The sequence below is a fragment of the Sceloporus occidentalis genome, unplaced genomic scaffold (assembly GCF_023333645.1).
Source record: "Sceloporus occidentalis isolate IW3139 unplaced genomic scaffold, rSceOcc1.0.p SCAF_3, whole genome shotgun sequence".
NCBI lineage: Eukaryota > Metazoa > Chordata > Lepidosauria > Squamata > Phrynosomatidae > Sceloporus > Sceloporus occidentalis.
Genome location: NW_028316983.1, coordinates 249,087,630 through 249,113,919, shown reverse-complemented (window position 1 = coordinate 249,113,919; position 26,290 = coordinate 249,087,630). Strand labels below are relative to the sequence as shown.

Here is a 26,290-nt window from a genome sequence, read left to right as displayed (position 1 = left end):
CCCTTTCACCTTTCCAGATGGATCCCCTTCCAGATAGCCCCCTCCCTACAAAAGAGAGACTTGGGGGAACAACTGCCTCCTCCTATCCCATCATCCCCACTTAGACCCCTAAGGAGCAGAGCCCCCCCCCCCCCCAGTTGGACCAAGAGCCTTCTTCCATTGGAGGAAGACTCTCTTACAGCCTCTCCCTCCAAACACATCCCTTCCAACTTTCCAGCTTCATCTCCTTCCCCAAAGCCCCCTCCCCACAAAGAGAGACCCACAGAGCTCAAGACCCCCAACATCCTCCACATACTGGCCTCCCCCTTGGATCCACAGAGCCTCAAAGAGAGAAAGAGACCCCAGAGTACAAGGCCCCCCATGTCTTCCCCTCAAAAGCAGAGCAGGAATTGCTTACAATGGTGCATAGAACTGAGGTATAATTTGGAGGAAGGGTCTGCAAGGCAGGAATAATCCCCCTCCTATCCCATCATCCCCAGTGAGACCCCCCCAGGGGGCTAAGACCCCTCCCAGCTGGACAAGAGACATATTCCATTTGAAGAAGACCCTCTTAAAAGACAGGGGCCACCCCCATGTTCTCAGGTTCGTTTCCTTACTGAAAGCCCCCTCCCCACAAAAACAGGGAAAGAGAGCCCAGAGTACAAGACCCCCCCCCCCGTGTCTTCCCCCTTCGATGGCTTGCAGCGGTGCCAAGAACTGAGGTATACTTTGGGAAAGTGGGGATTGGAGGAAGGGTCTGCAACCACCCCCTCCCTCTCTCCCATCATTAGACCCCCTCCCCAGTTGGATAAGCAGGCCTTCTCCACTGGAAGAAGACCCTCCCCACAAAGAGGGAGCCATAGAGCTCAAGGCCCCCAAGGTCTTCCTCACACTGCCCTCCCCAGAGATCCAAAGAGCACCCCCAAGTCCAGAGCCCCCTCCCCAACTCCACAGACAGACCCCCCTCAAATAGGTCCCATTTTAACACAGCCTCTGCCCCCACCCCTCCCCAAAACCACGAGGGCCCCCATAGCCCCTCCCCAATCCCCCCAGACCCTTCAGAGAGCCCCCTCCCCAGTTGTGCCAACACTCTCCTCTTGAGGAGGCCCACATTTTAACCCAGCCCCCACCCCTTCCTAAAGCCCCAGACCCCCCCCCTCAATTCCTCCCTAGGCTCCCCCCAGACCCTTTCAAAGGGCCCCTAAAGAGCCCCCCAAAAGACCCCTCCAAAACACAGGGAGCCCCATAGACCCCTCAAGACCCTTCCTCAATTCCTCCCTCAGACGACCCTTAGGAAGCCCCCTCCACCCCACAAGGACCCCCCCGAAAAGACCTCTCCCAAAAACAGAGGGAGCCCCCTAGGCCTCCCTCAGACCCCCCCCTTACTCCGCCCCACAAGGGGCCCCAAAGGGACCCCTACTCACAGGCCCCCTCCCCAAACAGGGGGATCCCCATAGACCCCTCAAGACCCTTCCCCAGTTCCGTTCTGGGAGAGCCCCCCACCCAAACCAGGGCCATTTCGGGGCGCCTTTACCTGCTTCGGGAAGAGGGGGCAGGGGGGCCGAGCAGGGGCCTCTCCCGGGTCCGCTCCTTCTTGCGGGGGGAGAGAGGGAGGGAGGGAGGGAAGGAAGGAGGGGGCCGTCCTCTCCCGGGTCCGATGGGGGGAGGGCGACAAGATGGCGGACGACGCCAAGGCAGAGAGAGAGAGAGAGAGAGAGAGAGAGGAGAGGCCTCGGAGGACACGCCCCTTCCGCACGCCAGGGGGCGCGCGCTCCTCCCAGGCACTTCCGCCTCGCTACCATAGAGAGCGAGGGAGGGGAGACAAGACTTCCGGATCAGAGCGCGCGAGAGAGGGACGCTCTGGCCCTCGCGCCTCGTCTGTCCTCCTGCTCTGGAGGACCGCGGGGGGGGCACTGTGTATTTTGAGTGTTTGTGTTGAGACACATTTTAACATCAGAGATAATTTTAGCCTGATACATATATATCATCAGACAATTTAAACCTAATATACGTCTGTCTCTGTGTGTCTATATATGATTTTAACCGTATATATGTGCATGTGTGTTGTGTGTATATGGGAGATATATATATATATATTTGAACCTGTTTTATACTTGTTTGCCGCCTTGAGTCCCTGTATTGGGGAAAAGGTGGGAAATGAAAAAAATTATATATATATATATATATATATGAATAATTTTAACCTGATGTGTGTGTGTGTATATATAGATATTTCAACATGAGACAGATCTATAGCTAAACATAGGTATCTGTGGGGCTGCTGTGATGGAGAGTTCCTGCATGGCAAAATGGGGTTGGACTGGATCAGGGCCCTTCCTGGGGTCTCTTCCAACTCTAGGATTCTAGGATTAATCTGATATATATATATATATATATATATATATATATATATATATATATATATATATGTGTGTGTGTGTGTGTGTCTATAAAATCAGCTCTGTCTATATGGATGGATCTAGAGATATATATATATGCAAACACACAAAATACATGAACTCTCAAAATGTCTGTATTCTAAGAGCTACTACGGCACTTAAACCGCATTATCTCCATCCTCTGGCTCCTGTGGCTCCCCTTTTTCCTCTCACAACTGATGGATCTCCGAGGGACCTTCTCCCAAACCGCTCTTTGTAGCTGTAAAGTGTGTGGCTTTAATGTGGACAATTATTGCCATGTACACCTTCACAGGGGAGCCAGCGCGACACAGCGCCCTGAGCATTGGGCTATGGCTCCAGAGACCAGGGTCGAATCCTCTTTGCTCGGCTACAGAAACCCATTGGGTGACCCTGGGGAACCCCCTCCCTCTCAGCCTCAGAGGAAGGCAATGGCAAAAGCCTAGGAGTGGGCCACTGTAAGTCTCGGTCCACTTGAAGGCCCAGAGGGACAACTTAGTGGCCTGAGTGTTGGACTCAAAGTCCAGGACAGCAGGGTCTGAATCCCACCTGACCCATGGAAGACAGCCTTGGAAGAGGAAGGCAATGGGGACAAATCTCAGACGACGTTGCCAAGAAATGTCTGGTCCAATCAGGTTTGATGGAAGTTGGAAATAACTTGAAGGCGCACACATTAATGGCCCACACCTCCTGAGTTTTCAGTCTGGCAAACCCAAGCAGTGCCAGCTCCTCTGGGTGAAACCTTCCCTAATCAGGAGCCATCTGGGTTGTGTGGGACTCCCATCATCCTTGAGAAAGTGTGGCCAACTGCTGTCTGGGGGGTTGATAGTCTAACTCATCCAGAAGCCGCAGGAGGCTGTTCAAGCAGCAAGCAAAAATCCTTTGGATTAAAGTTAATGAGGACTGAAAAGACAAGTGTGGAATGGTAAGCATGGGCTGCGACACCCATCAGCCCCAGCCACAATAGGGAATGATAAAGGATGCCAGACACTGGTCTGGAGAGTTGCTTATTTGCATACCGCTAACCCTTTCCGACACACACACAAAAAGAGAACCACTGTTTTGGAAAATATGCTTTTATAATTCTGTGACAGGTAAATACAACCCACAAACTCTCTACAAAGTACCTGGGTGGGCAGAGAAAAGAACCACAGGGCCACACAGTACACCAAGGACTCCTCCGGCTAGAAAGCCAAGAATGCAGCAGCGGCCATCGGACGGAACGGGGGGCTACAGGACCGTGGCACGGACAGGAGGAACCCCCACGGATGGAAGAACACGGCTCCAGTGCTGCCCAGATGGACGGTGCGTGTAGAAGACAGCGGGAGATCCTGGGCTGGACAGGGCCAGGGTGGCCAACGCGCCAATGCCACCAGAGGCCAACACACAACTGACCACAGGAGTCCCAGAGGCCAGGATGCCCCAGAGAGGAGGCCAGTGAAAGGGGGAAACAGCCCCTTTTCTCTAGAGGACAGCTGCCATTGGCCACGAACAAGGACAGGGCTGAATGCCTGGCGCCCTCAGACTGGACGAAAGAGAACCGAGTTGGTGAGAGGCCTTTAAAGTGCCCAGAAGCCAGCACCAAGTGTGTGTATGGGAGGCAGGGGCCAATCCATGGCCCCCTCAAAGGAGAGCCCTCCACTCTGCTCTGCGATGAGGAAGGCCCAACAAGGCACACGGAGGGTTTGGGCCTTGCTCCCTCTGGACGGGTTCAAGGCTGCCCCACAACCACACTGGGGTTGGAAAACGTCCCACACTCATTCACTCACCCTTTCACACACCCCGTCCCCAAACATCCAGCCTGCTTGAGGCACTGCTGCAAATCTGGGCACTCAGTAATTGCATTGATCCAGCACTCCAGCTCCCAAAAGAACCTAACAGGCAGCCATCTCACACACACACACACACACACATGAGGTCACACACAGACACACAGCAACTTCCCAGAGATAATGCAGCAACCAACGTTATCCCTGCTCCTGGTGCTATGGGAAGTTGTGGGTCTCCCAGAGGGAAGGAGGGGGAACAGGTTGCTCTGCCCCCAAAGATCCTGACCATTGTCCAGAGAGGGCTGGATGGGGAACAGTGCGCCACCACCACCAAGACCCCACGGCAGGGCTGAGTCATGGGTTTCCTTCATAGTTCAGCACGTAGTAGTCATGGACATACATCAGGACGGCGATCGGCTGCCCGATGATCAGGGAGATCCAGACGGCAGCGTTCCCGTAGTTGCCCCGGAGAAATCGCCCCACAAACCAGGCCAGCGGGATCTGTGGGGAGGGCAGAGAGAGAGAAGGAAAGGTCAGGCCTGACTGGAGGGGAAAAGAGCTGGGAGAGGGGCAGCAGGGGGTCACTTGGGGGCTTTGAGAGTTTGGCTGGGAAGGAGGGGAGGGGAGGGGAGGGTCTGGCAAAAGGGGTCCCATTAGGGCTTCTGCCAGGGAGAGCTTGGGCACAACACACATCAAGCAGCCTTGTTACCTGGAAGCTGTTCCTTCACGTGGTGTAACCAAATCATGCTTTTAAAGTTATTTAATGGACAAGCTGAAGTCCTTTTACAGGTGAAACCACCAAGTGTTCCTGGTTAATTTCAAAAAGCTGCCTTTTGATGCATTTTGACCTGACTTGTTCACAAGCTTCTCCTATCGACTCATAAGGCTTTTCTCTCCAAAAGCACATGTAAAGTAAGGGAAACATATCAAGCAGTGCAGCAATCTAATATTACAAGTTACTTGTTCAACACTGCAATAGATTCCTTAAGGCAGATTCCCTACTAACATAGATTTTTATAAAGCTCACTTTCCATGCTCTGAGTATGGGCCAAGCTGGGATCTACCTCTCTGATTATACATTGCTTACACATTACAATTAGTAATTAATTAGTAATTAATGCTTACACAGTACAATTAGCTTACACATTGTAAACCGCTTAGGGAGTGCTTAAGTGCATTGATAAGCAGAATAGAAATGTACTTTGTATTGCTATTGGTATTGAGAAGCAAAGAATCAACCACTGGTAGAAGAAGCCAGCTTAATGTGCTCTGAAAGGGTAGAAAACCCGTAGAATCTAACCCCTGCCATGCACGAATCCACAGCGAAAGCACTCCCAAAAGGCAGACATTTCAATGCCTTGCCCAAAAACCTCCAACAAGGAGGAGTGTCATTATGCAATAATTCTGAAAAGGCCTTTGCCTCCTGAAAACATGGGAGGTGCACCATGCTTCATTCTGGGCAGGCAGGTGGCTTCTCTTGTGGGACTGCCACATTCCTGCCCTCTCCAAGCCCCACCATAACAACACATCTACACTGTAGTATGTGTCCATCTGTGATGCTGTACAAATCCACAGGTTGGGTGACAGGAACAAGCTCCACCAGAGACTACTTTACTGGGGACCCCTGCGGCCCAATTCTGAGTGATCCAAGCCGCCTCACCCCCTTCCTGGTCCTTACCTGAGCTGCCATCCCCATGAATGCCCAGAGCCGGAACATTTTCAAGGGTACGCTCACCAGGTACTGCAGACAGGAGGGAAGATAAAGTAAGTACTGGGGAGACAGATGCAGAGGAACAATCCAGAGGAAACCACTGAACAACCTGCCCTGTTCAACAGGAGACCTTGCAGAGCAACTGTGCTATTTCTCTATCTCTCTCTGGCTACTCTCAGGCAGCGTCCAGAAGGTAGGGCTTAAAGAACCCTTGGCTGAGAATATGGCTGCAGCCCTGGGCCACAGAAGCCATCATGGAGCCCAAAGGATGCCCAGGTAGGTTTACCTGTACAGACTGAGTCTCCTTTATCCGAAATGCTTGGAACCAGAAGTGTTGGAATATTTACACATACGTAATGAGATTATCTAGAAGGGACCCAAGCCTAAACATGAAATTCATTTATGTGTAACATCTGGCCTGTTGAAGAAGCCCATGGAGCTTCGAAAGCTTGCAACACGTATACTGTGCATTTCAACTGGCCAGTAAAGTTACTACTATGGATCTTTGTTTGGATTTATCTTTCATATACACAGACATAACCCTGAAAGTAATTCTATATACAGTATTTTTTAATAATTGTGTGCATGAAACAAAGTATGTATACCGTGAACCATCAGAAAGCAAAGGTGTCCCTGTCTCAGCCACCCATCTGGGCAGTTGAGGATATTGGAACATTCTGGATTTCAGACTTCCGAATAAGGGAGATTCAACTGCGTTTGTTTTAACTTGTGTCCCAGTTTTGAGAAGAAGGCAGAATCAAGAGAGAGATGATGACGGTGACAATATTTTTATCATTATATTTAGTTATACCCCGTCCTTCTCCCAAGACTGGGACTCAGAGTAGCTTACAACATTAAAAAACACCATACAGTTAAAAACATACAAAAACAATAACGTCAAAATAGGATTAAATTACTACAATAATTAAAACAAATTCAATGCTAAAATATCAAATACTTTAAGGAGATGATAGATGGACAAGTAGTACCTCATCATCTGCCATCCGCCAGAGAAAAGAACCAGAAAGTATTTTGGCCAAAAGGCGTTTGAGCCTAAGTCTTCCTCTCCAATTTCTGGCAAATACCCGCCTTACATTAGGATTCCATTTTCAAGCTGAACTCTTAGTTTTCCTATTTGAAACCAAATCTCTTGTGGGACTGCCATATTCCTGCCCTCTCCAAGTCCCACCATAACAACGCATCTACACTGTAGTATGTGTCCATCTGTGATGCTGTACAAATCCACAGGTTGAGTGACAGGAACAAGCTCCACCAGAGACTACTTTACTGGGGACCCCTGCGGCCCAATTCTCAGTGATCCAAGCCACCTCACCCCCTTTCTGCACCCCCAACTGACAAAGCAATGCTGGTTTATTTTCTTCTGGTCTTTTCCAACTGGCCCTTTGGGTGCTCCCAGGATGTTTTTGGGAGAGAGAATTACGTTGCCTTGGAGAAGGGGAAGAATTTGATGTTTAGGGGTCCAGATTTGGACATATAGCTTCATCGTAAGGGAGGAGATAACTGACCTCATGGAAGAAGGCAGAAGCCAAGAACACAGCGACTTGAGCTGTCCACTTCCCGACACCCCTCTTCATCATGGGCTTGTAGAAATGCCTGAGGGCACAGGAGAAGAGGGGTAAACGTTACTGTAGGGTAAAGTGGGGTTCTGTCCAGACCTTCTCCTAGCCATTTGGACCCTGAGTGAGCAAGCAGACAACTTGCAGCCTTTCCTTGCTCCCACGGTGTTAGACTACTTTTACCCCACAAGAAGTTACCCTGGTTGGAAGCTAGAGTAAGGCCAAGGGTCACAGCATGAGACCAGGCCCTTCTCTGGCCCGGCTGATGGAGGCAGAGAATGGTCCCCAGTCCAGGCTCTGGAAGGTGGGAAGAGGCCACAGGGATTGTGTGGGACGGCTAGTGGCTGACGACTGGGCCAGTGACCAGTCCTTCGGGATTGTGTTCACAAAGGCATGGAAGGGAAGAAGTAAAGCAGGGGGGAACAGGACAGAGGAGGGAAAAGAATGGGAAGAAGAGGAAGGAAAGAGAGAGAGGGAGAATTGAAAGGCAGGCAGGCAGAAAGCATATAATATCCTGGGGGTTAGCACCCAATCTTCCTACTACCCCACATGTATGAATGGCAGAGGATCCCTATGGCCTGGGCAAAACACCCACCCCCACCTGAAACCCCCAGGGAGACATGGTACTAAACCAGAGGTCCACATGGGCCACCGCAGCCTGGCTGAGCCATACCTCAGGCACCACTTGTGGACGGGGATGTTCCAGTTCTGCCAAAAATAGGTCACCGACTCCGAGTTCCTGAAGAAGAAGCGAAAGAGCCGAGTGAGAGGCCGGGTCGAGGGGAAGAGCTGCTGTAACTGCTTCCCTCTCTGTCACACATCCATCCCCTCCAGAGATGGGGACCCTCCAGACGCTGTTTGACTGCAGCTCCCATCGTCCCTCCCCATCAGCTGTGCTGGCCAGGGCTGACAGGAGTTGCAGTTCAGCAATATTTGGATGCCTACACACTCCCAGGACTCACTTTTCCCTATGATCTGCTGGACTTATTCCCCTTCCCCACTGCCATTCCCTTCTCCCTTTGTCTCTTGTCTTTTTAGAGTGCGAGCCTGAGGGCAGGGAAATGTCTAATTAACTCTCTGTAAGCTGCTCTGAGAGCCTTTGTGGCTGAAGAGTGGCGTAGAAATATTGATTTAGAGTATTTAAATAAATAACTCCTACAGGGCAAAAATAAAAGAATACACCGCCCCTCTCCCCGTATATTTTGTGGGTGTTAACTGCCTTCAAAGCAACCGCATGGACGAAGCCGCCCTGAGTCCAAGCTTTGGGAGAAGGGTGGGATATAGGTAAATATTATAATATAGCAATAACAAATGAGACACTTCCAAGCCCTGCTGTCCTCTGCTCAGGTCTTGTAGAGTCAAACCCGTGACCTCCCTGATCGAGTCTATCCATCTGGCATGGGGACCTCCTCTCTTTCTGCTACCTTCTGTCTTTCCTGGCATTATTGTCTTTGGACAAAGTACAACAGCCTCAATTTGATCAGCTTAGCTTCCAGGGAGAATTCAGGCTCAATTGACAGTGAGAACGGAAGCACAGCACCTTCAGGCACGAAAAAGAAAGTGCTGGAGCTCCTTTGAAGTCAGGATATTGACCTTCTTTCATTATTTGCTCTTATCCCCGACTGGCCTGGGCAGCAGACTACAAGACACTGCTGTATCCTTGGCCCAAGGATGATCTAATGTTGTTCCATTGGTGTTGAAGCGAAAGGGTTGTCTTCCCCATCAAAGGAGACAATCTCAGAAAGTATTTTAAAGCAACAATGAAAATAGAGATAAATTTACTTGCAAGCTGGGCCAACAATACTGTAAATGAAGAGAGCAGGAACTAGTTGGAAGTTAAAGCTGGAAGATAAAAAGGAACATTGGTTCTTACCGGTGAGATGTTCATTTTCAGCGATGTAGGTGGAAATATCCTATAATTTCGGAGCAAGAGATGGAATCAACCCACGTTATAGGAGGATGTTTCCACCTCCATCGCTGGAAAACCTTTGTCTTTATCTTTGGAGCTACAGCAAACGCTCAAAAGGTAGGAGCTTTGGGGTAATTCTTTTGCCTCACCTGGGCAGCCATGCCACCCGAAACCCGAGGGTCAACTCACCACCAGTCCCTGTAAAACTCCCGGTCTCCAAACTGCATGACTTCGGCAATCACATTGAGGCTGGAGTGGAAGAACCAGTAGAAGAAGATGAGCCAGATCAGGTGGTTGGGGACCTGCCGGGAGGCAAAGGGAAACAATGAGCAATTTCAGCCACATTCCTCCCGCTGCGAGAAAAGCCTTTGAAAAGCACGCAGAGTGAGGATGGGACTTATCCTGCGCAAAATCTGAATGTGGTAGCTTCTGCACAGAAAATGTTTTTGGAGGAAAATAGCAAGGAATTTTAGCCATATTCCTCCTGCTTTGAAAAAAGTATTTGAAAACTGTGCAGAGTAATGTTGGGATTGATCCTGTGCAAAATCTGCGCATGGAAATTTCTGCACATAAAATAAACACATGTTTTTGTGCTGAGATGCTTTTTCCTTTTCCTGCTCAACCTCCTGCTCCCAAAGCCCAAACCGATGCTGCGAAAGTACTCACAGCCAGCTTCAGGAGACGCTCGATGATCCTGGAGTAATCCATGTCCTGGAAAAGAGAAAGCAGCCTCAGTGCTCTAGTTTTTTTGTGGGTTTTTGGGGTTCTGTGGCCATGTTCTCGAAGAGCTTGTTCCTGACGTTTCACTAGCATCTGTGGCTGACATCTTCAGAGACTGCTGGCATGGAAGTGAGGGGGGCATATACAGGGTATGCATTGTGACCCTGGGTTGGGAGGAGTGATTTCCACGTTAATCTGTGGATTGCTCTGTTGTTGAATGGCAAGGCTTCAGGGTGGGAGGATCTGCAAAGAGGATTTGTGTCCCAGCAGACAATGGACCTCTAATTAAGGAAGGCTCAACCTGTAATACAAATGAACCTTTTTATCATGTTCTCAAGGCCCCTTCCTGTTTCTGCCTGAGTTGGATGGTACCTCCAGAGATCATCTGTCCTCTCTGCCTCTATCCACTGATCTGAATCCCCCCTTTCACAGCAACACAATGGGATCCGTGACACCTTGATTCCGTTCATAGTCCTTGGCCTGCACCAGCTCCATCCTTATGGGGGAGGGTTCTGCAGTGCTAAAAGGCCTCTTGGGGTTCAGTCCAGCCCCCTATCCCCCGACAGTTGCCCACTCTCACCCTCATGCCATTCTGTAAGGAACCCATCAGTCTAGAGGCACAACTTACTCGGAAGGGCTTCATGGAGTTCTGAATCGTGGGGACCATCCACTGCAACAAAAGAACATGAAACCAGTTTTTAATCTGTTACTCTGCATCCTGAGGTCATCCAGCCCAACCCCCAAAAGGCACAACTGTCACCAGTTCTGCAGTCAGACCTTCGGTGTCCTGAAAAATGTGCTCCTGCCCTGTGGCAGAGAAATGGCCCTGGAAAGAAGGTAAGAGCTGAGGGATAGAAAGGGGGTCCCCAGATGTGTGTTGCAGAGCAACTGATCCTCCATTCCCGTTCCTCAATGTAAACAGGGATCTTAACCACTCAGACCCAAGGGAAGGACACCAATTCACTCCAGATCACAGGTGGGAGCTTTCAGGTCTGTGATCTAAACCGGATAGCGGATTTGCAAGAGAAAACTCTCTTGAGAAGCCCTGGGGAAGTCTGGCTATCCAAATGTCTTCTCCTATGGCTTGCATCAGCCCTGTCAACATGATCCCTGGTAAGGGAGCATGGGAGTTGTAGTGCCTTTAGCCAAAGGTTTTCCCTCCCCTGCTCTTGAGCATGGGATCCACAACTGCAAAGTGGACCAGACCAAAATCTTGCCAAACTATAAATCCCAGGATTCCACATGACGGAGCTGGGGTGCTTAAAGTGGGACCAAACTATCACAATTGTGCAGATAAGACTCCTTGCTTTTACCACCAACCAAGTGATTGGGGAAGATAGTACATTTAGAGCACTTCGATCCTCTTGTTTAGAAATCCTGGGCAGATCTTTCAGGTTCACAAGGGATCTTGCCCCATTAGGAGGGAGGCGATAGTCTTGCCTTTGTCCCAGGGGAAACTGTCAAGCCACGGTCCACGCGGCCCTTCTTTCCACCTTATTCCCAGGAGCTGCACTCTCTTCCTCTTGAGGAGGCAGCCAACCAATAGGCATTGCAAGCCCACCTGGCCCCACACTTACCTGCTGGATCAGGCCCACCAGCAGCTGGAGGAAGAAGAGCTGAAAGGAGGAGGAGGAAGAAGTGGAAGAAAACAAGATGTGAGTGGGGCCTGCTGCACAGGAGATGCCCCTGGGGTCTTGCCCTGCCTCTGTGCCCAACTCACTGCGCATCTCTGTTAAAGTTTGACAACCCTTTAACTTCCATGGCTCCATGCTATGGAACCTTGGGATTTGTAGTGCATTGTGGCATTAGAGGGAAGGCTAAATAGCTCAACAAAACTAAAAAATCCCAGAATCCCATAGCATTGAGCCAGGGCAGTTAAAAATGGTGTCAAAGTGATTGATTTCTGCAGTGTGGATACATCCATAGCAATACCTTCAATGGGTCTGTGTGAGTCAAAGAGCCACAGAGTTGGAAGAGACCCCGAGGGCCATTCAGTCCAACCTTGTTCTGCCGTGCAGGAAATCTAAATCAAAGCTTCCCTGCCGGATGGCCATCCAGCCTCTGTGTAAAGACCTCCAAAGAAGGAGACTTCACCCAATTCTGAAGGAATGTGTTCCACTGCTGACCAGCTCTTACTGTCAGGAAGTTCTTCCTAATGTTGAGGTAGAATCACTTGTCCTATAATTTGAATCCATTGCTCTGGGTCTTAGTTCTCTGGAGCTACAGAAAACAAGCTCACTCTATCTTCAGTATGACAGCCCTTCAAATAGTTTTTGAATATTCTGCTGTAGAAGACATCTCCACTGCCAACCAATGCAGGTACTCCCACTTGTCCCCACTGCTATGGCACTACATGGGGGACCTTCTAGATGCTCTTGTAGTTCCTATATGGGACTTTATTCTCACAATCCCACCATTGGGCATCGCCACCCCGGAAACACTGTTTGTCTGAACTCAACCAATATGCTAAAATAACTGACCAAACAAAAGTGCATCTACTAGTTAAGTAATTCAGCCAAATCCTGATTGACTCTTATCACTTTCATTACCTCTTCATCATCTTAGCTGAATCTATCTGTCCTGAGTCAAACTAATCCCTGTCTCTCCCACTGACTCACTGTGCTACACACCTGCCTTTTTAACAACCCAAAAACTCAGCCCATCATCAGTTACACCCAATATTTCATATTCTTACCCCTACAACAGATCCTTACCTTGTTATGTTTGCACTGCATCACACAATAACCCTATTTTACTCTTTAGGAGCCCATTAGAGCTCTAAGATCGGCCGGAGAGGCCCTCCTCTCTATCTCAGGCTGGTTTGGTGGACTAAGGGGAAACAACGGGGTCTTCTTGGTGGCTGCTTCCAGTTTTTGGAGCTTCCTCCTTAAAGAGGTTAGGATGGCCCCGTCCTTCCTCTCCTTCCGTCGCAGGTCAAACATTTTTGTGTCATTACAGTTTTGACAGACTAGGGTTGGTCTTTTAATGCGTGCGGTGCTGCTCTTAAGGTTTCTATATAGTCCTTTAATGAGCTTTAATATTTTTCATGTTTAATATTTTAACTTATTAAAATGTTTTTTGAAATCTTATATTTATATTTTATTAGGTTTTTTTACTTTTTATTTACTTATTTACTTAATTACTTACTTTATTTATATGCTACCTTTCTCCCAAAGTGGGCTTGCATAACAAGAAATTAAACACGTTGACAAAAAGATTTTAAAACCAATTTAAAACAATAGACTTAAACACTAAAAAACTGACTAAAATCCATACGAAGGTTAAAAACAGATAAAACGTACATCTATATGAAGAAGCTGCCTGCATGAGCATCAAAAGCTTGCTTCAATAAAAATGTTTTGGCTTGCTGGTGAAAGGAAAGCAAGGAGGGAGTTTACGTTGTGAGCCGCCTGAAGTACCATTATCAGGAGAAAAGCTGGATATAAATGAATATGATGAAGAAATGGTTATGATAATAATAAATTGCATTATTATTATTATTTACTCTAATTTGTCCAGTAAACAGAAGCACTTTTTTAAAAAACAAAAGGCCATAACATTATAGTCTGCTCTCTGCTGCACTTGGTGCATTATGTGCTTGATTTCTAGGCCAGCACTCCTGAAAGGGTCACACTCCCATTGTGCAGAAAGGGGATCTATTTTTGGAACTGCTCCATCACAACCACCTTAAGACAGCCTTGGTAGCAGCCTGGCCTTGCCTAGCCCTTGGCTCTTATGCAGAGGGAACAGTGGCTTGGATGAGGGTGTCTGTGAATTAAGGAACAGGGAGAAGGACTGACTTCTCTCTCTCTCTTTCTCTCTCTCTCACACACACCATAAATACACAGATGCCTCACCATCTCAAAGAGCCTGCGCAGCAGGAAGCGCTTGCGGATGCGCGGGGAACGAGGAAAGTTCAACTCGTAGCATAAGGTCGGTGCAAAGATGAAGTAGTACATATCTGCAACGAAGGAGTGAGAAAGTGGCATTGGACCCAGGGCAGAAGACAGGGTTCAGAAAACAGTTTTTGAAAAGGGGGGGGGAATGTTTGTGTTTGAACCAGGCATTTTTGTTTAAACTATTCTTTTGCATTAACGTGTAGGACTACGCCAATATAGGACCAAATCAGAAAATTAAGTCGCAAACTGCAGTTCAGAAGTTATGGCCATGAGCTCAAATAATGCCTGTTCTTTGCTCTTTTCAAAAAATTGTTTTGGTGGAACTTCTTTGTTGGCATTCCCTCCACTATAAAATAAAGTGATCAGAAAGAAGAAACAGACACTGGATACTGGTCTAAGAATAAACAACTGCCTATGAACTGTTAAAGTCAAGATGTTTAACCTCAAGCAGTCATTGTTGTTCCAAGTAAGTGAGTTGGAAAATCGTAATAATAGACTGACTGTCTGTCTGTCTGTCTATCTAATCAATTTAAAAACCAAGAGTGTTGCTTTTTAAAAAATAATAATTTGGATTTAATTCTGTTTTAAGCCATGTTCCGAACCAGCCAACCCTGGCAGAAGGCAAGAGCCAGTGCCCCCATCCCTGCAGGGAAGTTTTCCACCTTGAGCCAAGAGACTCATGTGAAGGTGGACCCTGCTGGCTAGGCTCCGGTCAGCCCTAGAGCTGACAGGAAACCTTTCCATCCCTGTTGACCCTCCTAGACGCATTACCTTTGTAGGTCAGGTTTGCAGGGTAAGACACGCCACTCGAGGTCACTTCCCCATTGGCTTTCTGGGATCCAGAAGCTGGAACAAAGAATAAACAGAGTGAGCCCTCCCCTCCAGGCTTGTGCTACCCTTCCACCTGCTGCCTATTTTTGCAAAGGCTGTGCAAACTATGCAAAGTCCCAATTCCTTCCCCTTCCTCTCTGCCCGCCCCCCAGACTTTCCTCCAATGACTGGTGGCGCAGTGGTTAAATGCCTGTACTGCAGCCACTCCCTCACAAACCGCAAGGTTGTGAGTTCAATCCCAGCCAGGGGCTCAGGGTCAACTCAGCCTGGCATCCTTCCAAGGTCGCCAAAATGGGTACCCAGCTTATTGGGGGCAATTCGCTTACACTTGTAAACCTCTGGCAAGTGGTATAAAAATGCACTTGCTATTCCTATCGTTGTCTTTATCACGAACTGAGAGGAGGGCAGAGAACTCACCAGATCGGGATCGGGCAGCCTTCGCCTGCCTCTTCTCCCGGCACCACCTGTTGACATCCTTGAAGGAGAAGAGCTTGAGGAAAAGGATGGTGTGGGTGGCGAGTGCGAGGACGGCCCCAACTGGGGAGGGAAGACAGGAAAGCAGAGGGTGAGGCATCCAATGGAACACTCCCTTCCGAGGGAGGGCAGCCCCACACATTTCACATTTAAGGTCAGATGATCTGGGGAGTGCATGCAGATGATGTGGACACCAAAACCCTTGAGGTTCTCTGCCTCTACTGTCCCTTCAAGGGCACAGGAGGGGGCAGGAGTAAGGGGCCACTTTTGCCACAGGTGGGAGGCCAAGCGGGTATCGCTAAAAATGCCCTCTCCAAGGCAAGGTGGCACAGCTGCAAGGGCAAGGCGGGGAGTCTCAGATCCCTTTCACTTTCACCCCCATAGCCATGCCAGAAAGTCACAAGCACTCACCAGGGGTGATGGAGGTGACCGCCAGGACCACAAGGGCAGGGAAGCATAGGATGGTCAGGAGGTTGAGGGTGTGGAGGACGGACCCGATCCGCTCTGATAAGGAGCGCTGCAGGAAGTAAGAGAGAACCGTTGATGACGCAAGGGCTGCTTTAACCATGGCACAGGTTTCCCTCTAGGACCCCTATCCAGGTGAGGAACCAGCTCCTTCCCACGTCTACCTTTGAAGTGGAACAGAGGGCCTTGATTTGTGAAGGGTGACTATGGGGAAGGATTTAGTGTTGCATGCCATCAAGTCATTTCTGACTCGTAGCAACCCTATCACAGGGTTTTCTTAGCAAGATTGTTCAGTGAGTATTTGTCTTTTGAGGCTGAGAAAGTGTGATTTGTCCAAGGTCACCCAGTGAGTTTCCTTGCAAAGGGATTCAAACTCCGGTCTCCTGGAATCGTAGGACCATAACACTACACTGATACACACCAGGCAGCGTAAAATACAATGTCTGGCCCAGCTTCAGAAAAAGATGGCAGATGTGCCACAACCCTGCCCACACTCACCACTGCCAGCTTCTTCTCTATGTGCAGAGCTGCCAGGACAAACACATTGGACACTGGAGACAAAGGACAAGTTGACCATTAGTTTTCAGAAGAAAAGTTGCAGGTTCCAGTGAAGAGCTAAGGAAGTTATATACACTTCCAAGAACCTGAGTCATTGATCATGTTGGCTAGGGGATTATGGGAACCACAGTCCAAAAGGGCAATTAGTCCAAGCTCAGGTCAAGCTGGACTCAGAATGGTCCAGTGGCTGGGCTCAACTCTCTTTCTTACAGCTAAAGTCATCCAACAAGAGATGCACAGTTTTGAAATTTTGATGCCTTGAGGGGGGAAAAAATCTCCCCTTCTCCCAAGAGTGGGGTCCATTAAAAAAAACCTCTTTACAAATCGGAAGTTACTTTAGGAACTTCAAAGTATTATGTATAATTGAGTTTGGCCTAAAACTATAATGTAAGTTACAGTGTATTCGGTATTTATTATAGGTATAAAGTAGAGACAATTACAAATTGAATTTTCCTTTTAAAATTTTTGATTTTGTGACAAACATAGAATCATAGAATCATAGAGTTTGAAGAGACCACAAGGGCCCTGATCCAGTCCAACCCCAATCTGCCATGCAGGAACTCTCAATCCAAGCATCCCTGACAGATGGCCATCCAGCCTCCGTTTGAAGACCTCCAAGGAGGGAGACTCCACTACACTCCGAGGAAGGCGTGTCTTCCACTGTCGAACAGCCCTGACTGTCAGGAAGTTCCTCCTAATGTTGAGCTGGAATCTCTTTTCCTGAAGCTTGCATCCATTGCTCCAGGTCCTAGTCTCTGGAGCAGCAGAAAACAAGCTTACTCCCTCCTCAATATGACATCCTTTCAAATATTTAAACAGGGCCATCATATCACCTCTTAACCTTCTGTTCTCCAGGCTAAACATCCCCAGCTCCCTGAGTCGTTCCTCATAGGGCATATGCACATTGCAATGCAAACATGCAACTATTTTGGGGCGCCATCACTCCTCCCTCATCTGAGAGCGAAAGGGAAAGAAAAATCTTCCAATCACTGTCACACACCTGGACTAAATGTTGAGGTCTCAAGGAGAGCATGAATCTGAGATCCAGCCTCCAGCTCTGTAACTATTCCATGATCCAGTGTTTTTCTGCAGGAAAAAAGGCCTGTCCTTTTTCAAGAAACACAGCTTCTTTCTTCCCTAGGACTTCCCTTGCTTACATGCCACATTGAGTAACCCCATATCTGGCAATCCAACATCTGAAATGCTCCAAAATCCAAAACTGCTCACATGGGGAACTGAGATAGTGATGCCTTTGCTTTCTGATGGTTGAATGTACACAAACTTTGTTTCATGCACAAAATTATTTATAAATATTGTGTAAAAAATATGTTCAGGCTATGTGCTAACGTGTATATGAAACATAAATGAACTTTGTGTTTAGACTTGGGCCCTGTGCAGACTGGTCTTAAAGGCCGGCATGGGAGCGGAGTCAGGGCAGAGTGTCCTTATGGCGCACACCCTGGCTCTACACCCAGGGCTCCTTGTCAGAGCGCATCGTCTACAACACATGGTGCGCAGCATCATGGCATTCAATGCATACGATGCAGTGCCAAAGGGGCACCATAAAACCACAGCAACACAGCTATCGTGCCCTTTGCAGGGCGCAAAAAAGAGCTGCTTTTTTGTGGCTTATTTTTGCATCCTGCAAAGGCCACATTGGGACCATGGCTCCAATCTAGCTGAAACAGCCCCTTGGATCCCATCTCCAAGATGTCTCATTATATATATGCAAATATTCCAAACTCTGAAAAACCTCAAAATCCAAAACACTTCTGGTCCCAAGCATTTAGAATAAGGGAGGCTCAGTGTGTACTACTGAGCACATAAAATGCCCATGGACTCAGCTGGAGGAAGCAGAACCTTCCAACTGTCATCCATGTATCCTCTCCCCTGGCTCCTCACATCAAACACTTGGACACCCACCTTATACAGACCTTCCTTCCTGCAATGTCTCACTCAAGTTTCAAAGTTGCCCCCAAGGTGAAGGGCAGCAAGGCCATGAGTCCTCAGTGGAGGACTCTGAGTTATCCTCTCTATGAAATCCCACCAAGAGAATCACAGAGGGAGAAAGAACTTCTTTGACTCACCGATAACAAGGCACAGAGATGGCCAGCTGTAAGGATCCTTCAGGAACAAGGAGATGACCTGGATGGGATCCACCAAGATGCCATACCTGTGAAGGGAAGGAACACAAGTCAGTGAAGCTGCCATGGGGCCAAATTCCGCACGCACGCACCCCAGCGTCCCCCACTCCCACTCCCCTCATGGGTGACCTAGACCCAGGAGGGATCCTAGACTGAAGAGTCCATGAAGTTGGATTTGATGTTAATGGAATGCAGTGTGCCTCTGTGACACATGAGGGCAGCACCATCCTTCTGGATCTCCCAAGGATGGCAAAGAAGAGGCAGCTCAAACCCGAAAGCAACCAAAGAAAGACAGAGGGACACAATGGGGTCATTGGTCTACAAGCCGGGACAAAAATCATGTGGCTCTCCAGATGATGCTGGAAGGCAACTGCCAGCATCCCTTGCCATGGGGTTTCTGGGTTTGGGGCCGAGGAGGGTTGAGGTTCAGCAACTGCTAAAGAGTGCAGACTTCCCACCTGGGTTTATAGCCAGCTGTGCCAGGCTTTGAAGGGCATGCCAGTCAAACTTACCTCTGGCACAGCAGATCCCCAACTTTTGCCTCAGTCAACAGCCACCACAAGTAGGGAGGAGTGACAAGTGCCCAGCTAGGCAAGGGACTCTTAAGCTGGGCTCTTGCAAGGCTGGTAGCCCTCAGGGTCAAGTGTAATTACACCTCACAAAGTCAGGACTATCCAAGCCATTATATTTCTGATTTCCACGTATAGTTGTAGAAATAGGACAATGAGGGAAACTGAGAGGAAGAGACTAAATTATTATGAAATGTGGTGCTGGAGAAGACTTTCAAAGAGCCAGCATGATGTAGTGTTTTAAGCACTGGACTATGGAGACCAGGATTTGATTCCCAGTTTGGCCATATAAACCCACTGGGTGACCTTGGGCAAGTCACACACTCTCAGCCTCAGGAGGAGGCAATGGCAAAACCCCTCTGAAGAAACTTACCAAGAAAACACCATAAGTCAGAAACATCTTGAAGGCACACAACAACAACAGAAGAGTTCTATGGATACTATGGACTGCTAAAAAGACCAGCGCTGGGGAATAGTGGTGATCTGGGAGTTACTCCTTGTCCTACCCTAGAGTAAGATATCTTTTTCTTAATGCTACTCCTACTCCTGTAAAAACCTCTTACTCCTTTACTCCTTACTCCTACTCCCCAGCCCTGGGGAAAAGCCCCTGTTGCTTTGCAAGGCTGGCGTTTGTGTATAAGTCTCTCTCTCTCTGCCTCCCAGTCCCTTCCCAGTGTAATATATTAAAATTGTTTTTTGGTGTTTGCCTGTACAGAAAGAATGAGTAACAAATCTATTCTGTTACTCCTTTATTCCTACTCCTACAAAAGCCTCTTACTCCTTTATTCTGTACTCCTTACTCCTACTCCCCAGCCCTGAAAAAGACAAGCCAATGGGGCCAAGATCAAACCAAGCCTGAACGCTCCCTAGAAGCCAAGATGACTAAACTGAGGCGATCGGACTTTGTACATATCATGAGATGACAGGACTCACGCAAGACAACAATGGTTGGAGGCAGTAGAAAAAGAAGGAGACCCCATCCCAGGCGGATGAATGGATTTGGTCAAGAAAGCCAGGCAGAGCAGTGGAGGGCAGGTGGGGGCTTGGAGAGGTCCCATCCACAGGGTCGCCATGATGCAGGGCTAACGAGGGCAGTCAGCACACAGACACAAGAAAGCCACAGCTGCCCTGAGTTTGCAAGACCTGAACAGGGTCGCTTGGAGGTCTCTCATTCAGGCTGCTGCTCCACTGCAGAAGTAATGTAGTCTGAGGCAGCTTTACCTGCCATGCCTCCATCTACGGAATCTTGGGATCTGTAGTTTGTTGTGGCACCAGAGCTCTCAACAGACAAGGCTAAATATCTCACAAAACTACAACTTCCAGGATTCTATAGCATGGAGCCATGGCAGTTAAAGCGGTGTTGAACTCCATTAATTCTGCAGTGCAGCTGTAGCCTCAGAAGGGCATTGTAAATCAAAGCCAACTTGATGGCAAAGAACAGCCAAGAAAGCCCTCAAAAGCAAACCCTTGCTCAATCGGGGGACTATTACTACAGACTTTGTACCTCTGGGAACTTACACAGAATGTTCTAAAAGTAACTTTTCCTGTCTGCAGGAAATGGTGAAATCAGAGGGGGAGCAGGTGTGGAGTGGCATCTACTCTGACCTGCAAGGACTGAATCCCTGTGCCCTGGGAAGGGCCTTCCTCCCCAGTTCTCACATCGGAATCAGGCAGGTCCCATCCTGCCCCACTTTCCCCAAGAAAGCCCCCAGCACTTACTTGATGAGGTTCTCTAGGAAGAGGCGGGCATTGCTTAAGACCTGGGAAGGAAAGGGAACCAAGTTACAAGCAGCAAGCGCTCTGAGGCCAACCAGCACTGGAAGGAAATTACCTTGGGGAGCCCATGACTCCCAGAATCCCCAGTGGCCATGTTACCTGGGTGGTTCTGGGAATCACAGGCCGAGAAAGTAAACTTCCCCAGCACTGCCTAACACCCTCCTCCCCACCCACAGACCCCAAAATGGGAGAAGTGTGTGGCAGAAAAGGCAATGGAAGGAACAAAGAGAGGAAGGCTGGTCCGGGGAGGGGGCACTCAGACTGACCCATCATGGGACCCCAGGAGGGTCAGTTGGTGACAGAGCTGCCCAGGTACAATTTACCCCACTGGGAGCAAGGCACCCTCAGCCAAGCATTGTTTTATAAAACAAAACCCTGCTTACCAGCATTAGGAGTGTCCGAAGCAAAAGGAGAGGGGTTCGAATAACCACCGCCCCCTCAAGGGAAGAGAAAAGGGTGCCTCGGACTGGGTGCTGGGGATACCCAATGGGTAAGCTCTTTCTGCCAATTCCATAATTCATTATTCCCGGGTGGCAGGGGGGAGGGAGTGGCAAGGGGCCACGTTAGGCACAAGGCGTTTACTTGTCACCCCAGGCTACATGCTCCAGTAGCAGAGACTCCCAATCTCTGGCGCACACAGTGCCCCTCGCCCTCCAGACCACAAAATAAAAGCTCATGCCCACAAAGGGGGATACAGAGAGAAGGACAGGCAGCACTTGCCTCTCACCTCCAAGCTAAGGCTGTCCTTGCTAGTGGCATGGGGAGAATTTGGGTAAGGCGGCTTTTCTCTTTTAGTCCAGGCTTCCTTCCCCAAAGCCAAGGGCAACAGGTTGCTTTGGGGCAGGCTGGGACCAAAGGGACCCAGGGTCTCCATGCATCTGGGGAAGTCGACCAAGTCTACAAAAAGCTTATGCTACAACTTCTTTCACTCAAAGGTGCTATGAGCTGCCTTTGCACTTGAGTCTCCCTAGCCAAGACTGTGGCCATGACACCGTCCGTTACCATCATCTCTTTGTATCATCGTTATCTTCACCTTCACTGGTCAGAACCCTCTTTGGAGTCTTAGCAGGAATAAGCTCCCACATGAAGTGGTGGGACCTCCTTCTTTGGAGGTCTTTAAACAAAGGCTGGATGGCCATCTGTCAAGGACGCTTTGATTGAGAGTTCCTGCATGGCAGAGCAGGGCTGGACTGGATGGCCCTTGGGGTCTCTTCCAGCTCTATGATTCTATGATAAGGCATTTTTGTCTGAGGTGGAACACCCACAGTTAGCTCCAGGTTGAGGAAATGCAGTTGTGGGTGTGACGCCAACCCACTGTAATGGCTGTGCATTGTGCCATGATGTGTACAATCATTTGGGTGGCCAGGATACGCTCAGCTCTGCTTGCCCTGCACTGAAGTTTTTGTTCAAAGTCTTGCCTGGGGAGAAGGGGATTAGAGCCTGTCTCTCTCTACAACACACCCAGAGCCCTCCACCCATCTCAGCTCCCTCAGCTCCCCCAGGGCCCCACTCCATGCTTTCTGATGCCTCCTTCTCTCTGCTCGGCTTGCAAAGATATGACAAAGGCAACTAAGGGAACCTTTGAGCAGAAGCACCACGTACTACTATTCAGCAGCAAGTGTAATAGAGACCCTGACGGTCCAGGACTGTACTTTGAGGAAGCAAGCAAGTGGGCTGACTTCTGCGGGACCCCCAGGCCTCTCAGGAGGGAGCTCCGGTTGAGCAAGTCCCAGTGATGCAAGGAGGGCAGGGGGTTGAGCCCTGCCTCTGCTTTCACAATCGAAGACATGCCGATGAAGTTGGGCCAAAGGTTACAGGAGCAAAGGGGAAGAAAGCAAGAAGCCTCACAGCCAGCTCCGCAGTCTGTCCTTTCGCCCTCCTTCCCTCAAAGCCAACCCTCCCTGTCTGTTCCTCCTGCTAAATCTGCACAGAGCAGGTCTGCACCAAGCCCAACTGGGGGCATCACTAAGGGGGCGTGGGAAGTGCGGACCACACCAGGTGACACCCCAAAAAGGGGTGACACCACTGATCCCCAAACATTTGCCTTGGAGTAGAAATGGACTGTGTTCGCCTGTGTCCCCTTGAAACACTAAAGAGATGGTGTGACTGGGGTGAGGCAGAGTGGGAGGAGAGGCCCCAGGTTTCTTTAAATACATCCCATCTTACCAAAATTCTAGTTTAATTTCACATGAAACTATGCAAATAGGGCTGTTTGACAGTGGAACAGACTCCATCCTCGGCGTGTATTGGAGTCTCCTTCTTTGGAGGTCTTTAAGCAGAGGCTGGATGGCCATCTGTCAATGGGGATGCTTTGAGTGGGATTTCCTGCATGGCAGAAGAATGGGGTTGGACTGGATGGCCCTTGTGGTCTCTTCCAACTCTACGATTCTATGATTCTATGAAATTTAAATACATTTAGGCTGTGCATATGATATTATAATTTAAAGAGGCACAGTGGTCCCTCCACATTCGCTGGGGTTAGGGGTGAAGGACCCCCCATGAATGTCAAAAAACCCGCAAATAAAAAAACACTACTGTTTTTACCTAGAAGAATATCTAGGAATCTCCAGGTCCTGCAGTGCAACTCCATGGCCAGCATCTGCCGGAAGGTGATCATGCTGGAGGACCACAAATGCCTAGAGAAGTGATTCCTCTAGGAACGTCTAGGTTCTCCAGCACAACTCTATGGTCAACTCTGGCAGAGTTGCACCAGAGGAACTAGAGAGGACACATTAACCAAAACTGCAAATAATAAAATCTGCAAAAGCCAAAGCTGCAAACGTGGAATGCCAAGTGTAATTTTAATGTTGCTAGTTGAAGATATTGCCATTATATTCAGTGATATATGGGAATTATGATTTATGAGTAACATCAGTACAAAAAAGCATTCCTAAGGATTCTGCATGGTGTCGCGGGGGAGAAGGTCAACTGGAAGGGTGACACCATGAGTGACTGCACCGAGTGACACCAACCCCAATGACTCCACAGGCTGCAGCCCCTAACATCCATTCTTTTCCCAGCAGGTTCTTCTCTGGTCCAAGAATGTTTGGGGGACTCCCAAAATTCACAAAATCCCCAGACTGACTTTTCTCAGGCCCCCAGGTGCAACCACTTATCTTTTAATTAAGTTGCCCAGGCCTCCCTGTACTGTTTAACATGAACATTGCCCCGCTTTGAGAACGAGAAGTAGACTTCCAGCCCTTATTTGTCAATAGTCCATGCAGCCCAGGGCACAAGAGTCCCCCGCCCCCAGACTACTACCTTTAAAGCGGTGATTCCCAAACTTTGGTCCTCCAGATGTTTTAACTATTTTTTAAAAAGTTTAAAGCTATTAACACAAGGTTGAAAGCACACCAGATACACATGCTCCCACTAAAAAGACTCTTCTGGGTATGTTTAGCCTAGAGAAGAGAAGGCTAAGAGGTGATATGATAGCCTTGTTTAGCTATTTGAAGGGATGTCAAACTGAGGAGGGAGCAAGCTTGTTTTCTGCTGCTCCAGAGAATAGGACACAATGGAGCAATGGATGAAAGCTCCAGGAAAAGAGAGTCCACCTCAACATCAGGAGCCTCCAATTTATGGCAGGCCCTCCCTTTGGAGGCCTATTTTTTTCCCTACAGAATACCATTTGCAAATTTTTGCACAAAAGAGGTCAAGAGATGTTTTAAAAATCTTGCAATGATTGATATTGCCTTGACATAACAGGGTATTTTTATTTATTTATTTTGGCCGATGGCAAGAAAAATGTAAGACTATTCTTTATACTAGCAGGCCCCTTTTCCTCTTCCTCCTCGCGAAGAGAGGTCTGTGCTGGACAAATGCTTGGACCCCGGCTGGAGAAAGCGCAGGGGGAGCATGGCTCTAATGATGAAGGCCCAAAGGCTCATTATCAGAGCTGGCTGGGCCAGTTTCTCCAAGCCTCGCGTGCTCCCTTTCACAAACTAATTTAATTAGGGTTCAACATGATTAGCCAATGCCACACAGTGTGCCTTCTCTGGGCAGCCGTGCCTCAGGATCTTCTACCAAGAGAACAAGAAAGCAAGGCCAGCGATGGGGGTGCCTATCCTCCTTTGCTAATAAACGCATAATACTTTTAAAAGTTGAGGGAGTGCCTCTCCCTATATATGCTTGCCTGAAGTCTCTGGTGGGCCCTCCTCCATGCCCCATGGTCACTATGCAGGGTAGGAATGCAGGGTCAACAATGGCACCCCAATTGTGAAATGCCCATTGACTGCTCTGAGAGGCTTTGTGGCTGATGTTTGTAATTGTGTACCTGCAAGTCATTTCTGACTTATGGTGACCCTATTGTGGGGTGTTCTTGGCCAGGTTTGTTCAGAGAGAGTTTTGCCATTGCCTTAAAAGAACTGGCAAATGTAATATCAGAGCCATTGGCAATAATAGTCTTTGAGGACTCCTGCAGAACAGGAGAAGTCCCAGCCGACTGGAGGAGGGCAAACGTTGTCCCCATCTTCAAAAAGGGGGAAAAAGACGATCCCAACAATTATCGTCCAGTTAGTCTGAGATCAATCCCAGGAAAGATTCTGGAGCAGATCATTAAAGAGAGAGTCTGTGAACATCTAGAAGGCAATGCCATCATCACAAAAGTCAACATGGGTTTCAGAGAAAGAAGTCATGCCAGACAAACCTGGTCTCTTTCTTTGATAAAATGACCATCTTGGTAGATGAAGGGAATGCTGTGGATATAGTATATCTTGATTTCAGTAAGGTCTTTGGCAAGGTTTCCCATGACATTCTTGCAAAGCTTGGAAAATGTGGGTTAGACAAAGTAACTGTTACATGGATTTGTCATTGGTTGACCGGCCAAACCCAATGGCTACTCAACAATGGCTCCTTTTCATCCTGGAGAGAAGTGACCAGTGGGGTGTCCAGTGGGGCTCTGTCCTGGGCCCAGGGCTATTCAACATCTTTATCAATGACTTGGGTGACAGAATTGGGAGCACATTTATCAAATTTGCAGATGGCACCAAATTAGGAGGAATAGCTAATACCCCAGAGGACAGGATCAAAATTCAAAATGATCTGAATAGACTAGAAAGCTGGGCCAAAGCTAACAAAATGAAATTCAACACAGAGAAATGTAAGGTACTGCACTTAGGGCAGAAAAATGAAATGGACAGATATAGGATTATGGGAGACACATGGCTGAATGAAAGTACATGTGAAAGGGATCTAGGAGTCCAAGTAGACCACAAGTTGAACATGAGTGAACAGTGTGATGCGGCAGCTAAAAAGGCCAATGCAATTTTAGGCTGCATCAATAGAAGTATAGTGTCTAGATCAAAGGAAGTAATAGTGCCACTATATTTTGCTTTGGTCAGGCCCCACCTGGAATATTGTGTCCAGTTCTGGGCACCACAATTCAGAAAGGACATTGAGAACCTGGAGCCATGTGTGCAAAGGAGGGGAACCAAAATGGTGAAGAGTCTGGAAACCATGAAGCCCTATGAGGAGCAACTGAGGGAACTGCTGAG

General features: G+C 48.5%; 2 protein-coding genes across 4 annotated transcripts in view; both read right to left on the bottom strand.

Annotated features, from left to right (window-relative positions):
* LOC149317779 (casein kinase II subunit alpha-like) overlaps positions 1 to 1,644 on the bottom strand; it is a 35,236-nt gene extending 33,592 nt beyond the window's left edge. For 2 of the 3 annotated variants that reach the window (XM_089518191.1, XM_089518190.1), the window contains exon 1: positions 1,514 to 1,643. The gene's annotated coding sequence lies outside the window, so the exon portion shown is untranslated. Of the gene's footprint in view, positions 1 to 1,513 lie in introns of all 3 variants that reach the window. The other variant, XM_089518194.1, reaches the window with a different exon arrangement.
* A 1,831-nt stretch (positions 1,645 to 3,475) lies between these two features.
* DGAT1 (diacylglycerol O-acyltransferase 1) overlaps positions 3,476 to 26,290 on the bottom strand; it is a 43,402-nt gene continuing 20,587 nt past the window's right edge. The window contains exons 3-17 of the mRNA XM_089518417.1: positions 20,742 to 20,782; positions 18,397 to 18,482; positions 16,250 to 16,302; positions 15,698 to 15,803; positions 15,230 to 15,349; positions 14,753 to 14,827; positions 13,940 to 14,043; positions 11,660 to 11,698; positions 10,711 to 10,752; positions 10,029 to 10,073; positions 9,552 to 9,664; positions 8,127 to 8,192; positions 7,403 to 7,490; positions 5,844 to 5,906; positions 3,476 to 4,666 (exon numbers count right to left, since the gene is read on the bottom strand). Coding sequence (XP_089374543.1) covers positions 4,520 to 4,666; positions 5,844 to 5,906; positions 7,403 to 7,490; positions 8,127 to 8,192; positions 9,552 to 9,664; positions 10,029 to 10,073; positions 10,711 to 10,752; positions 11,660 to 11,698; positions 13,940 to 14,043; positions 14,753 to 14,827; positions 15,230 to 15,349; positions 15,698 to 15,803; positions 16,250 to 16,302; positions 18,397 to 18,482; positions 20,742 to 20,782 — 1,188 coding nt within the window. The 3' untranslated portion in view covers positions 3,476 to 4,519. The remainder of the gene's footprint in view (positions 4,667 to 5,843; positions 5,907 to 7,402; positions 7,491 to 8,126; positions 8,193 to 9,551; positions 9,665 to 10,028; positions 10,074 to 10,710; positions 10,753 to 11,659; positions 11,699 to 13,939; positions 14,044 to 14,752; positions 14,828 to 15,229; positions 15,350 to 15,697; positions 15,804 to 16,249; positions 16,303 to 18,396; positions 18,483 to 20,741; positions 20,783 to 26,290) is intronic.